We start from the raw sequence: 16,253 nt of genomic DNA, 5'->3' as shown, positions 1-16,253 counted from the left end.
ATCCAGTCTCTGTAATTTCTTCCCTAAGGGCAGAGGATTCAAGTTAACTGCTATTAGGAAAAGCATGTCAGAATAAATAACACATCAGTTTAAACTTTTTAGTACTTGGACCTATTACAGCAAAGCAGTTGAGCCTTGAATTCCTTCTACAGTGATGATATTATTCATACGCTTTCCAAAAGTATCATTTTGAGCTAATAGTCAGTTGTTTAAATATGAAGGTAAAATACGGTTTCAGCAGGCAGGTGGCTGGTTTTGTCCTGAAAGTACCATAGACTGTATTGTGTGTTTGGAACCACAACTGCTGGAATCATTCTTATTAAACATCTTCATGCACTTGGTGAAGAGCTGTTTCCAAACTTAATTAACCTCATTAGGGTGTTTGAGTTGCCTTTTTCATTTACTCATCTTTCCGAGCCACGTTTTTGTTTCATGTTGAGAATATTATGGAGTCTGTAAATAGTTTTGAAATGCCAGTTTGTGATATATGGGCCTCTTTAATACTACTTTGATTTATGTGCACTACAGTGAAAAAAGCAAAGGAAGCAAATTATAGTGGGGGGAAATGTTGCCAATCTACACTTTTTCAGCCTTAGTTAAAAAAACTGTACTTTTATCAATCAAATCTGATGGATTTTGTTTGCATTTAAAAAGGCATTCATAGTTTAACTCTTTGAGGAACGTATGGACAATTTTTAACCACAACTGGTTGCCATAAGCGACATGGAACTATATGTTGTTAAATGTGAGCTGCAAACTGTCTGACCCTCCAGGAGCTCATCTTACACACCTGCTTCTTATTAAGAGTCTTGTCTTCTGCTGCCAACCCCATGTAACGAGTAAGAGGGCAAGCCAGTTAAAATTTTGCAGGTAATTTACTGTGGAGGGACTTATTTACAAGATTGTATCAGATTTTTGCCTGCCAAATTTGACACTTTCATAAGATTGATTGATTGATTGATTTTCTATACTGCCCTGTACCCAAAGGTCTCAGGGCAGTTCACATAAAGGAATCACATATTGTGCTGGTTACTAGATGTTGTTGGAGCATTAAAAGTGTGACCTAACCCATTATGTGCCATAGAGATGAAAAGTACCTAAAACCTTTAAAATTGATGAAAATGTGTTAAGGAGATTGCTTTGTATATAGACTAAAAAGGATATTTTCATATCATGTATCCAGTTAGTAGCATTGCCTTATAACTAGGTCAGAGTTGTATTTACACCACGAAGTGGTTTAAAAACAAAAAGACCCAACTACTTAAATGACCTTTTGCCTTTTTGCTTCTTGTATTTAATGAAAATACTGAACCTTGATGTCTTCACTTCAACTTGGTGCTCCATGTATCTGCTATTATTTTTCTTTTGTCAGAAACCGTAGAAAGTTGCTCTAAAAGCAGAAAGCTCACGTTCTCAGGTGGTTTAAATCTGTACCTTTAACCATGTCTCCAGAGATAACAACAACAACAACATGCTGTCCATCTGACTGGATTGATCGAGCCACTCTGGGCGGCTCCCAACAAAAAATAGAAAAAAACACAATACAATGTCACAGACCAAAAACTTCCTTGAACAGGGCTGCCTTCAGATGTCTTTTAAAAATCACATTGCTGTTTATCTGTTTGACATCTGCTGGGAGGGCATTCCACAGGGTCAGCACCACTACTGAAAAGGTCCTCTATCTGGTTCCCTGTAACCTCACCCCTCGCAACGAGAGAAGCACCAGAAGGCTCTCAAAGCTGGATCTCAGTGTCTAGGCTGAGTGTTGCGAGGTGGAGACGCTTCTACAGGTATATAGGGCCAAAACTATTTAGGGCTTTAAAGGTCAGCACCAACACTTTGAATTGTACTCAGAAATGTACTAGGAGCCAATGTAATTCTAATAGAATAATAATAAAATCGCTGTGTTAAAAATATGATCAGAACCATTATTAAGGCAGCTGTTAAAACAGTTTTAGAAGTTCAAAGCAGCATATATCCCCTTTTTGTTCTTGCAGTAGTGCTATGAGGCTGGTTAGGCTGAAAAATAGTAACTGGCTCAAAGGTACATGTTAAACTTTCTGGCCAAGTAGTCCTTTGAATCTGGGTCTTGAACCTAGTCCCACACTCTTAATCACTACAACACACTGGTTCTCACCCTGCACAGACATCTGGAGGAAAATCTCTGAAGATTACCTTAGTGCCTGGGCATGTCTTCTGCAGTGGTATTATGGAACTGAAATCCTAACCCCTTTTTTGTGTCTTGTGGGAATGTTGCTGATATACCAGAACACTTTATATTGAAGATTTTTAAAAGTTATCATAATAGTCTTTCTTTTATTTCCCATGGAATATATAGTTTGTTAGATGCCACACTATAAAGACTATGTTGTACTTCGGGCCTTGTAGCTCTATGTTGACATTCGACTAGTGCAGTGCATGCAGCATCCTACACTCTGTTGGCCCCACCCAATCCTCTTCTCACCTAGTAAATGACAGAAAGTTTGCTGCTGCACAGTGAGTGTGGCTCTGTGATGTGTGCTCTCACCTGAGAGATGACTCTTCCAGTGCATGCCTTTGCTCATTAGAGCTGGGGACAGGGACTAAATTTCTTCCCAGAGTTGTCAGAACACAGTTTCTGCCCAATCCTAAAATACCATTTCTATAGACCAGGATTGTAAATAGTGACTCACCTGGTTTTCTTTGGGATAAGTACAATTTATTTCCAGGCAGGAGGCAGTGGATGATAGGGGTGCCTGGCGTGCTCTGGTCCATGGGGTCACGAAGAGTCGGACACGACTGAACAACTGAACAACAACAACATTTCCAGGCAACTGGAGAGGGGTGTTTTAGAGAAATTGTTAGTTACTTTTATTTATTGAAAAACATTTATAAACTGCTTAATGATTTTCTTATCTCTTAAGCAGTGTGCATTTTTAAAAATAAAAATAATTGAAATGCAGACTAACATCAATAAAACAGCAATATAAAAGCATATAAAAGAAGAATTAGAGAATTCAGTTACCTAAAATAGAGCATGAATGCTTCAACAAAAAGACAAGTCTTTGCAAAACACCTGAAGCAACTGATGGCTGTTGCTTTACAAGCAGCAAAGGGAAGAACATTCAACAGTACAGGGGGAACAGCAGAAAATGGCTGTTTTTAGGTCACCACCCTTTTTATAACTGTCAGACTAGTCATTTTCGAATGGTGTGTTGCAAATTATCAGAGTTAGAACATGGGAAAGACTGTGCATAAAACTGTTGGTCTGACTGAGCAGCTCTTGTCAAGAACCCAGCCAGGCTAAGGTCTTTGACATCCTCTGCCACCTGCTTCTTGTTAAAGTGGAAAGTGCCAGGGTTGAAAATGGGACCTTTTACATACAGAGTGTGTAGTCTACCATTGAACAGTATTGCTCACTGTGAAGATCAGCAAAGATGGACAAGTTTCTCGAAGGAAAGCTTGCATATCACTGTTGAACTTCTGCAATGATACTGCAGGCCAGCATGCCTGACCTAGTGGTCTCTAAGATTGGAATCTGCCCTAAAATACCGCCTGCCCCCCAGCCCACATAGCACATAGTTAAACTGTGGAACTTGCTGCCCCAGGAGGCAGTGATAGCCACTAAAAGTGGATTAGACAAATTCATGGAGGAGAGGACTATCAATGATGGATGTGCTCTCCCTCCACCACTGAGGGCAGTAATGCTTCTGAATATTATTTTCTGGAAACCACAAGAAGGGAGAATTCTGTTGTGCTTGCTGTTTTCCCACAGGCATCTGGCTGGCCAATGTGAGAACAGGATGCTGGATTAGATGGCCCATTGGCCCGATGCAGCAGGCTCTTCTTATGTTCTTACCAAAGGGCTCTCCAAAGACACACCTTTGAGAGTGGTTTATGTGGGCTGTAGATGATGCAACAGGGATAAATCATAGCTAGTAACAATTGCTGCTAGTAATCTTTGGCTACTTATTTGCAAACAGTGCATATTGCACATTCAGAAAGCCGAAAAAAGCCTAATTACCTTGGCTGTTGCAGCATTTGTTTTAAAATCTAACAACATAGAATTTTGCTCATGGCTTCACATCTGGTGGCTCTCTTGTGGTCATGTTTGAAGAAGTGATCTTATGAAAGTTGATGTCTCTGGTCATTGTTTTGCTTTTTAAGTTTATTTAGAAGATTTGTACCCCACCTTTCAATTTTAGAAGCAAAATTCCAAAGAGAATAAGCAATTTAAAATACCATTAAAACAAGCAAATTCCAATACAAAATGAATAAACAGAGAGCAGACCACTTTATTAAAAAACTGCATAAAACAAAATTAGTGTATAACCTGCCGATAAAGCCTAGTAGCAACAGTAATTGGGGGAAAAAAGAATGGCAAGCAACAGCAACCCCAGAGCATGGAGGACAAAGGAATACAGATGAAGAAAGCATTTTGTAATGGTGCTCATAGGTTTGACTGCTGAATTTGTGGTTCTACAATGTTGTTGACTAGCTAAGATGGAGTAATGGATTGCTTTTTCTGGCTGTAAAGAGAGATCACAGATCAATGATGCTATGTGTATACTGATACGATTTATTATAAGCAGTATGTTATGTGCCTATGCTAGGCTCAGTTTATTTTCTTGTAATGGCCTGCATGTTAACAAGGATGAAAGTTGACAGATCATGATGTGTTTGCTTTGACTCTAATCATATTAGACATCTTTATGCATATTGCTGATTTAAAGTAATCATTTCAATGCTCAATTTTTTTTCTGCATTCTGCGGCTATGACCCTCAATAGGTAATTTAAGGGTGTAGTTCTAAATGGGCAGTTCTTTGTGCTGTTTGTTGTAGTTATGCATGTGTCTGTGTGCAGAGGGGCATTTTAACATGTCCTGTTTCCTATATAAGGTTGTATCCAACTAAATTATACTCTAAGTAGACCCATTGAAATTAATGGATCTCAGTTATATCATATCATATCACATCACATCATATATCTATATTAAAAATCATATATTTTAAATGGGTTTGCTTGAGTATGGCTAACACTGGATGCAACCTATAGTTTGTCAGTTTTCATTAGAAAAGAGCCAGCATGATAATCAGAGTGATTGATTAGGACGTGACATGCCAGGGTTCATTAGGTGACCTTGGGCCAGTTACTGTATCTCAGCCTAACCTGCCTTAACAAGATTGTTGTGGTAATAAAATGGTAAGTGGGGAAGTATGTACAGTATCCTGAGCTCCTTGAAGGTAGACAGGAATAAATAAATATCCCTAATATAGTAAAACTCGTTAGAACCAAAGTAACCTTGAAAGTGAACAAATGCATCTGGAACTTGTAATCCTGGTGATTAATCAGCTATGGTTTTAGTTTACTGATCTGCTGCTTAAAGTTTGCCAGCTTGCCTGTTGTACATTCTTAACAATAGCAATTTCTTCACCACGTAACAAACTAAGAGTGTGTCCTTAGAAGAATTTCCTGTACATCCTGTTCTTCTCCAGGCAGGTGTTACCATTCATCAGCATGCTTAAACTTTTTCCAGTGCATGAATTATGCAAGCAGAATGTCAATTTGACCTCACATGATCTTCATGGGATTTTTTTTTAAAAAAAAACCAAACAAACACAAAACTTTATTAAAACTGCCACAGTAGACAAACTACAGTCCTGTGACCTACATCTGGAGCAATTTCCAAAGGAGTTCTGATGTCGTATTTCTGCTAAATGAAGGTGTTGTTTGTTTTTAGGTAGTTTTAATGGATAGTTCTTAAGGAAGAAAGTATCATTATTATTACTATCAATGTGCATGATCTCTGACCCAAAGAGGTTAGAAGCAAGGGGAGGGGAGGCAATGGGTGCCAGGAAGAGTAAAGGAGCAGGGTTATTCCGCTCTTCAACTGCTTCTAACAAAGCAAGATCAGCCAGGTCCCAAATGGCTGTCATTGCCTGTTTATAACTTGCCACTTTTGTTCTGGTATTGTCAAGCTTATCCCTCTCCTCCCCTTCTCCCTTCTGTTCCCCTTCCTTGTCTCCTCTTCCCCTACCTAGTTTGTGAGCCAGAGGACAGGACCTGTGGCTCATTTTCATTTATGTACAATGTCTGTCATCAGCACTCCCTTGATTTTTTGATTGATGTGGGCTGCTCTGAGGAACAACATTTTGTCTGAAAAGCAGAATCACAATTTGTTGGGTTGAGCTACATGTAATAAAAAAAACCCACCCAAAACATGCTTGCTTTTAAAAAAGAAAAATGGGTTTCTCATGAGCTGAATTCTGCACTTTTCCTGCTCCGCTGTAGAATCGTGACAGGCTCATAGACCTGCCTGATATGCTCTTAAGTATTCCTCAAAGCGTGAAGGAATAACTTTACTAGTGAAATACCAATTGGTGTCCTGGGCATTCCTAATATGGTTCCCTGGATATCTCTAATCTGCTTTCTTGCTGGAGAATAGAATGAGTATCTTCCACTTCTCCCAGTCTATGAATCCTCCCCCACCTAAACTTCCCCAAATCCCTTCTTTCAAGATTGTATGTTTTTTGGGAGAATGGAAGTTTCAGTGAGCTTGCGGTATATTTTGTGTGCATGGTATGTTTGCTTCATGCAAGATTTATTTATTTATCATCCCTGTGGTCTTTGCTTTCAGGCAACTTACAGCAAACTGCTTCCTTCCTTGTTTGTTTTTAGCAGAGGTGTCTGGGCAGCTGATTTCCTGCCTAGTGAGAAGACCCCTGTAGAGCATTGAGAAATGCCTTCGTCTGTGTGGATCTCAGCTGTGTGACATATTTTAAAAACCCAGCAATGTACCAGTGGATAAGGGATAGATATATTTAGAATAATAAATACATACTAACATTTAAAACATTGTTTATCATTTGAGATTATTCTAAATGCTTTTCTTTAAAAGCCACTTTGTGGTGCTATGGTACCAATAGAAGGTTTAGCAGGTGCCTGGAATTCCTCGAGACAGAATGTTTTTCAGGAGGCAGCTTTAATAAGGTATTCAGATCTTAGGGAATCCAGGTTGCTGCAGCTGATTTAGAATGACAGCATTCAGGGATAGAAAGTATAAGACACATTTTAATCTGAGAGTGTTTTTCTGCTTAGCATTTTGCAAGGAAGATGGAATCCATTGTTGACAGCAGTTTGAGGGAGATAATAGCAATGTCTGACATTGGCACTATAGAAAGATGGAAGGACGTGTGGTTGGTTTTTATTGGAAGAATATGTTTAAAGACAACCCTTAAATTGCTCCATGTAAGAGCTTCAGTCTTGGCTCCTGTCTTATCAGTCCCTTTGAGAGGAGGTGGTATAATAGATAATTGACTTGACTATTTCTTGGAGATGAATGGGTGGGGGGGAGGGAAGAGAAGATGCATTGAGATGTACATGGGAGAGTTGTTGGCCTGCACTGCAGGCAGGGAGCCAAAAGCAGTTTCAGCAGTTAACAATCCAGGGCTGAGTCAAGAATGATTGCAATACCTTCCAAACAGGGCTTACTATTTGTGTGAATTGAGTTATAACAGAAAATAGATTGGTAGAATGTGATTATGGAACACTTAAACTTCCCAGGAAGGAAAGTGGCATACTTTTTCCTGTTATGATAAAGCTGATATACAAAACAGCACAGATGATAAAGCCGTTCATGTGCACAGCACAGCCTTTTTACATACAGATTTTACAGGGCAACTAATGAAAGCCTGATTCTTATACTTAACAGCAGCAATCAAACATAACACCAAGACATAGTTTGTTTTAACCATGGTTTGTTGAACATGACCTGGCTTGCAGAGTAGCAAAGAAACTGCATTTGGTTTCACCCAATGCTGGCTTTTTTACCCCCTGTCTCTTTTGAGAATACCAGGCTGCTAACCCAAGCTCCATTACAGTGGTCAAGAGCTGACAGGGTCTCAACGCATCACCAGTTCCCTTGCCATTGACTAGCTGCAGAAATAGGGCATGGAAGATGAACACTTTTCTCACTTGTTGTGCTGTATAGGGGCTTGGAGTGATATGCTAGAAACAAGTGGAAGTAAACAGTTGCAGTAGTTCCAATTAACATAGTTACAGGAATAGTCTCAGAAGTCTGGGACATAGGTAACATGAAGGTAACTAGGCCCAAATGAATTGGCCTAAAGCACTTCTGATTATCTGTGCCTAAAAAAGCACAGATCTGTGGGGTACAAATAAATTATTATTATTATTATTATTATTATTATTATTATTATTATTTAAGAGTGCAAAAGGTGGCTGGTCCGCCTGCTTACCTGGCACTGACACTGTATCTTTCACATCAACGGGCCAAGGGAAATCTGGTTAATCCTGCAGGAGAATGTTTCATTCCTTGTACAGATGTAAGAAGATGTCATAATAACACCAGCAACCATGTTTTCTTCAACATCTAGCAAAGTGGATGTTCTACCTCAAGTTAGTCTTCCAAAGGTTCTCTCCAGAAGCAGCCTGGCCCTGCATTTGTTGCAGTTGAAGTTCTTACCTATCACTATTATTTGATCATAGTCCAACACTTTTGAGCCAGGTCTGCAAGGAAAACCCATGGTCCACAAGGATGACCCAATGCAATGGAGGCTCTCAGAAGAAAATGCCCATTGTTAGTTTGCCTTCAGGTTGTATTGTGGCTTTGCTGGGATACAACGGCATACAGGTCCATGAACTGCCCTTGATGTCTACCACAGCCTGGAATACCATCCTCATTTCAGGCATAGTAATATGTCCCATGGGATTTTGATGCCAAATATGGAAATGAGAAGAATCTAGGTACTTGCCTAGCCAAAAGAAATCTAGTTCATGAAAACATTGGATTATTTCCCTCTTTTCTTCCACTTTAATAAAGCCCTCCAAATATAGATAATTGATATTATGGTCAGCGGCTGGTGTGCAGAGCAGGATGGGAACACAGGGGCTAAGCTCTGTGGCATGCACCGAGCCTCCAACCAGGCCCCACTCAGCAGTCCCACTAGGCTGACGCTTCGCTCTCCCTGGCTCACACCAGGCTCCTACCTGGCTCTGACAGCCTATGCAGTTCCACCCGTTAACCCCAATATGGCGGGAGCAGGAACGGCAGTGGCGCAGATGGCTCCTTGTTCAACAGACGATCATCGTTTTTGTGTTGATCGACATTTTGTCACACTGGAAGTCCTCCATAGATAATCTCGTGAAGTTTTTGCAGCCTGTGGACTTTCCAATCCTGAAGGTGATGCTGAGAAGCAAGTTTGTGTTTTGATGGCACAGCAAGCTGCAATTAATCTTAAAACTGATACAAAAACTTCCAAACTCCTGTTTCCTAGTCATGCTGGCAGAGGAGGGAGAAACACACACTGCAGTTCATTCAAATAACACTAAACTATGGTTTGGCATTGCATTTGATTGAGGCTACAATGTACTTCTGATTTGCCAGCTGATAACATATGCTAGTTAATTCTGGCATCATGCCAAATGATGGTCAGAGAGAACTGAACCATAGACCTCTGCCTATTAAATATGATAGCATTGGAGATAGGGCCTTGTGCCATGAATGGATTTCATGGAAATCCTTAAGTGTCCATGATTAGAAACATTGCCAAGCCTAAATATCTCTGCTAATCTTGCAGAGATTAAATCATATAATTTATGGACCATATTAGTTGAATTAGCTATAGTATCTTGGTTCCTCCTTTAGACCTAAAAGCTAAGAAAATGTTTCCAGCTTTGGGGAAAAGGAGCCTGTTCTGTGAAATACAGTATATGGTGCTTAAATAATGTATAAATCAGGTTGGACAGGAGCTGCCTGTCAGTTTTATTAACTTTGACCTTTTCTCCCATTATAAAGATGGTTTGGTAAATATTTAATGGGCCCTTATAGATCTTGACAGTTGGATCTCTGTTCCTGGAAGCAGAATTAGGTGGGCAGGAGTGCCTGTATTACATGCAATTAACGAACACAGTTTAATCAGAAAGACTTGGCCTTCAAAGGCAAAAAAACGTGTTCTGGTTTTGAATAATAATACAATTTAAAAAACAACAACCCACTAGGCTTTCAGATAATGCCCTCCAAAGCAGAAATCCTACAAGGTAGTTTCAGCATGGGGACCCCCCCCCTTTTTAAATGGCATAGTTCAAAATCTAGCTCTGATTAGTGCAGATGTTTGTGCCATGTCCATTGTGCAGACTTCTAAATTGGGCGAAGTCACCCCATCCTGTGTCACTTGGTCTATAACAAGCCTTCCTCTTCCAGACTGGTGCCGCCAGGGTCTAAATGGCTGAGCTTGCATTGGTCTTAATAAGATGTCATGAAAGGAAGGGAAGGGTAAGTGTATAGAGTCAGAAAAGGGTCTCTTGCCAAGTTAGTGGTGCCTTTAATTCCATGAAAAGGTGGTGCATATTGCTCTCACTGCAAATTCTAGTAGCAAAGATTGAAAATGTGATTGCTTGACATTTTGAAACATTGTCTTTCAAACATGTACTGTCCCTTGCATTCATTGATTTTTATTTAAGGAATCTGGGAGAAAAACAAATTTTAGCAAAATTCATTGGTCTAAGATGAGCCTGCTAGAGTGAAATGATAACCCAGTCCTCTCTAGCAGAGAGTAACTCCACTTCTATTAAGAATGCTATACATCTTTGTATCATTGTCTAGATCACATGGTAAATGGGTAGAAAAAACCAGAAAGTTGTTATGATGCAGAATGGGATGTTCTAAACACAGACAGTTTGCTCTTTGCTGGATGGTGCCATTAATTTGTAGAGTGTTTTCTGAAAACTCCCAACTCCAATCAACCCTGGCCAATAGCACATGGTTACAGATGATGTTTAATACAGCAACATCTCAGGGGCCACAACTTCCCCACCCTTGACTTAATGGGACCATTTCAGAGAAAGAATATAACTCTGAATATCAGGTGCTGGATAATAACACACCTTGCTTCCCAGAGGCACATGTTCAAAGCATAGTGCTGAACTCAATGGACCCTTGATGGGATCCAACAAGCCTCTGGCTATTCGGGACACATTGGATCAACAGAGTTACTTGGTTTCACAACTCTGCTGCCATATATGAAATGCATGATTTCTTATATCTTCCCATTGATGTTTCTGATAAGCTTTGTCCATCTTCCTTTGTCCCCTTGGATAACTTTTTTTTTTAAAGGAAGGTAACCATATTACAACTTATCAATTACTTTAATGGTACAATTATTTAATGTCATTATTTCAAATGACTATATTTTGTGATTAAATATGAGTGACCTGCAAATTATCATAACTGATTTTGGTTGTTGTGGGGTTTTTGTGTTGTACAAAATGTTCTGAAACTTGACCAATCAGTTAATTTTCTTTGGACCAGTCAAATACTCAGCCCTTATTTCCTTATATGATTGAGCGCTCTAGGCAAGAAATGTGCAGTGATCTGCAGAAAGTGGACTCGTAATTGGCATGGGTTTCTCAAAATTTGGGACCAGAAGGCCTTTAAGATGTCCAGCTCTGCTAAGCATTTTGCAAAGAGCAGCACAAGGGAGGGAGTTTTTCCCCCCATTGGCACGTAAAATACTGCCAGAAAGGAAGTTGGCCATGCTCAGATGGTTGTGGCAGCAAAGGTGCAGTGCACATTCCCCTGATTAGTTTGTTACTTTAGCTTATAGAGAACACTGTCACTCCTTCTAATTGTGGACTCACAGTGACAGGATTGGATCCAGAGATTGGGTCACTGAGTAGCTAGAGTATTGGTATTGGTGGGCTCAGGAAACTCCAAAGTTTGCCAGAGTATGCTGGAAGACATTGCTAACATGTGGGATGGCACTTCCCTTTGAGTGGATTAGGCAGAGGCCCTGTCAGTCTTCTGCCTCCTCTCCAGGGGGAAGAGCCATCCCATACCATAGGTAGGCAACCTAAGGCCCGGGGGCCAGATGTGGCCCAATCGCCTTCTCAGTCTGGCTCGCGGACGGTCCAGGAATCAGCATGTTTTTACATGAGTAGATGTGCCCTTTTATTTAAAATGCATCTCTGGGTTACTTGTGGGGCCTGCCTGGTGTTTTTACATGAGTAGAATGTGTGCTTTTATTTAAAATGCATCTCTGGGTTATTTGTGGGGCATAGGAATTTGTACACCCCCCCCCCCAAAAAAATTATGGTGCGGCCCACCACATGGTCTGAGGGACAGTGAACCGGTCCAGGGCTGAAAAAGGTTGCTGACCCCTGCCCCGACCAACCCCCTCTAAGGCTGGATTAGGTTGGGTCCAGCTGAGTTTCTCAGGATTCTTACCTTTGTTAGTCTTTCTCTGGTGTAATTTCACATTTTGGTGGTGGTACTGTTTTTTCTTTTATTTTCAGCTGTCCTCTTCTGTTTACTTTGATTTCCCCCTCACAGTTTGCTTGTTTGCTATTTCTCTGTTACCTGTGTAGTTTTATTTCCCCCATCTCCCTAGTGAGGTAAGTGGTAAAGGGAGAGATTTGCCTATAGCAGAGAATATAAAGTAAATTAAAAGTTCGCCTGGACTTTTTTTCTCTCAGTTTGACTGCAGTGATCACCATTTAGGCAAACACAGCATTTTTGGCGCGTCCCATTGATAATTTAGCAAAGCTTGTGTTTTTAAGTGCTTCTTCCCCTCAACTTGGTTGTCCTACTGAGTTCTGTGCAAATTAAACCCTACATGATCACCTGTCTCCCCTCTTATACCACTTTATGCATCTGAGGTGGTGGACAATAATCCATGACAATATAAATTCTAATAAATTTGTTAGCTTTTAATGCCCCCCTGGAGTCTCTGCGGGCTTTGCTGCAGCAGGCTACCACTAACCCTCAGAAAATTCTTGAGATGTCTTTTCTTTGTTCAAATTTATTCTATCCAAAATAATTAATACTTGTAGCAAAACTATGCTGGGTAGCTGTGTAATTCCTGGATCATAAAGCTGGGTTGGTTGGATAGGCGGAATGCGTGGCTTAGGCCAATATAGTTTTTGCTTTCTAGCACCTAGGTTCTTTTCAGCTGTAGAGATCCCCTGTGTCTTGTCAATGCCAGCTGTGGGTTCATTGTCTAAGAATAAAAGGAGAATTGACTTTTACAATGTAAGAATCCTGAACTGTCTTTTGATGACTCTCTCTGTGAAAAGCATGAAGAGCATTTGGATAGATACTTGTGAAATATTTCATTGCCATCTCCTAAGCTGACAGCTGATATCCCAGGCATGTTCACACTTGTGAAAGTGCTGTAACCTCCAGACAAGTGTAGGAGTGTTTGCCAAAATATCACAAAATGCTATGCAGTAAATGATCATCATACCCCCCACCCCCACCACCGCCACTGTGCTTAGAATGGCACAAGCTGTGCTTTTGTTGAAGAAAACGTTTTGGTTCTGGGCTCAATCATGTATGTGTAGCATGTAAAGTCCAAACTTGTGGAATGTTTCAAAGAGAAGGGTTATTAACTGATTCCATATCCTCTCTCCCTCTTTTCTAGTTGCAATACCATGCAGGGCTGGCGTCTGGTCTTCTGAATCAGCAGTCTTTGAAACGGTCAGCCAACCAAATGGGGGTGTCTGCCAAGCGGAGGCCGAAAGCCCAGCCTACCACCCTAGTGCTTCCACCTCAGTAAGTACTAAAGGTGTAGCGGGGGGGGGGGGAGAAAAAAAGAGAATACACACACAGACACACACACAGAGAGGGGGGGGAGAGAATATACAGTACAATATCATTCTGGGATTTTCTATTTAAATACATTTTTAAAAGAATGAGAGAGGAGGGTGGAGTGTAAAAGCTGTTCTGCCAAGTTTACTTAAGTTCAGTATGTGTCTACCTGCTGCTGTTCTGTAATTCACTATTTTCGTTCCTAAAACCTGCAAAGAAAAAAGGAATTTCTGGAAACACCCAGGCACCCTGGCAATCTTTTAAATAATTTTTAGGGAGCTTTCAAAAACATGGGAATGTGTTTAGGATCATCCAGCACTTTTCCTGAAAGGTTGAGGAAAACCCTCCTTTCCACCCAAGCCCCACCCCACCCTAAAACTCAGCTTGGGGCAAGAGAAGGCAAAGATGGTAGACCTTCAGGCATACCATCCTTAAGTCACACTGGATTTTTGCTGATCAGATGTCCTCTGGGGACCCCCTGAAAAGGTAATATATACAGAGCTTTGCTTTTCTGGTGATGTTCCCGGGACTTGTAGTTCCAGTCCAGTCTTTGTTGGTAGAAAGTTCTTGAGATGAGGAATGGGACAACTTCTGCTTTTAAGTTTTTGAGGATGCTTTGGATCAGAGGGAGATGGGAGCTGTTCATGGGATTGTGACAAAGAGTTGTGTTCCCTCCAATTCTGCTCTGGAGATCTTGAAAGCAACCTTGATCAAATGCTTGAGGCATTGAGTGAGGAAGGAGCATGGCTTGGATCTGTCTAAATAGTTTTTTGAATCACAGCCTCTGCCTTTACTTTTGGTGGGGGGATCCACAATGAAGCAAATAGGATGGGAAAACCTCTTTTTTCACTTGCTGATCAGAAACAAGAGACCTGAAGCTGAATGGATTGTTCTGTTAATCTAAACGGGATACACACACACACACACACACACACACACACACAACACCTTTCTACAGGCCGCCTGTTTATTCTATGTTTATTTTATTATAGAATGCAGACACTTTTTGCAGGCTACATGCGATTAAGTTCAGTAACTATAAAGACTCTAGCAATCAGCAATTTGCGTAGTCTGGTTCTGATGCCAAGCACAAAAAACCCACTACCATGCAACAAAGCTTATAAATTAATCAAATTCTTAAAATATTTAGTGACATATATAGAGGAATTATCACAATAAGAAATGATGCATAAGACGTTAGTGTGGTGCTCTGAGCCCCCTTCTCTCAGAAGCACGCTTTTTCATTCAGGTATGAAACCTGTGCTGCTGAGTATCTAGTTTTCAGATAATCAGCATCCTCTTTGCCACCAGTCTACATAGTTATGTGACACAGGAGACCCAAAGGAAAAACTAAGTCCTTGGCTAACAGAAAGAAAAGGTAAATATTGCCTCCTACCACCACCTCTGTTGCAACAAAAAGCAATTTCTCCAGTGGTTAGGACCCAAACCAATAGCTTCAAGTTACAAGAAAGGGGATTCCAACTAAACATCAGTAATAACTTTTTGCCATTAAGAGCTTTTCAACAGTAGAAAGAACTCCTTCAGGGGATTGTGGATTCTACTTCCTTGGAGGTTTTTAAGCAGAGGTTGAACAGTCATCTGTCATGGAATCTTTAGTTAGTCCTGCATTGCAGGAGGTTGGACTAGATGACCCTTGGGGTCCCTTCCAACTCTATAGTTCTATGATTATATGCTACTACACAAACAGGTTGAATTAGATGATGCTCAGGGTCTCTTCCAGCGCTACAATTCTATGATTCATTTACAGTGCCTTAATCTATTTTAATTTGTTCCAAAGGAAAAATGATTAAGAAATGGCACTTGGCTTGATATCATATCTGTTTGTATAGTTCAGGTCAAAGGGATTTTTCTGCAGCCCAAGAACAAAATTATGTGGGAAAGCCATTTGTATATGGCTTTTCTGGCAGCTGTTCTCTTTTACTTGACTTGAGTGGGTGGTTCTGATCTCTTGATCTGAAAGAAGAATCCAAGATTCCCATCACATTTCATGCCAAATCATCCTTGGCAAAACTGCCTAGTTCCAAGTCTGTTAAATACTGATTTTCTAGACAGTAGTATAGCCCACTATCTTTTTAAGTATTAAAAGTATTAAAGTATTAAAGGAAATACATGGAAATACCATATAGAGAGTTTGTGCGAAGACCCTTGCACCATAACTCCAGACTAAAACTGAATTGGCATATGCAAAGGGGATGTGGTTCTGAAGGGAAAGAGAAATAAAAAATACCAGCTGCCAGGAAGATCAGTTATGCTATGGGCGTGGGTAAGAGGGCAATTATCTTATCAGCCAGAGGCTTGGAAAATGTGAGATTATGGTGCAACCTCAAGTTATGGATGTGATACTTGGGACAGGGCCTTATATGCAAGGGTTGATGATTTCACATGATATGACAGATCAATATAGAACACACAGCCATGGTGATGAGAAATATATCAGCTAGTGTCTGGATGTAAGATTATGGAGGGTAGTATTGACTGGATAGGTATGCATAGTAACAGTAATGCATTATATAGTTATACCGTTCTTAATATAGGTTAAAGTACTGGATAATACTTATGTGGTAAATATATTATGCATGATAAAGAGTTATTTTTCTTCTTGTAAAATGGGAGCAGTAGATTTCCATAGCAGAGTTAGCCTTCAGT

At 40.4% G+C, this 16,253-nt stretch overlaps 1 protein-coding gene across 4 annotated transcripts in view; it reads left to right on the top strand.

Annotated features, from left to right (window-relative positions):
* The window catches only part of MED27 (mediator complex subunit 27), a 176,957-nt gene that overhangs the window by 51,975 nt on the left and 108,729 nt on the right, over nt 1–16,253 (top strand). For all 4 annotated transcript variants that reach the window (XM_033137055.1, XM_033137057.1, XM_033137059.1 and 1 more), the window contains exon 3: nt 13,420–13,550. In XM_033137055.1, coding sequence (XP_032992946.1) covers nt 13,420–13,550 — 131 coding nt within the window. The remainder of the gene's footprint in view (nt 1–13,419; nt 13,551–16,253) is intronic.

The sequence above is a fragment of the Lacerta agilis genome, chromosome Z (genome assembly GCF_009819535.1).
Source record: "Lacerta agilis isolate rLacAgi1 chromosome Z, rLacAgi1.pri, whole genome shotgun sequence".
Taxonomy (NCBI): Eukaryota; Metazoa; Chordata; class Lepidosauria; order Squamata; family Lacertidae; genus Lacerta; species Lacerta agilis.
The sequence above is the reverse complement of the archived record's forward strand: the minus strand, read 5'-3'. Positions and strand labels throughout refer to the sequence as shown.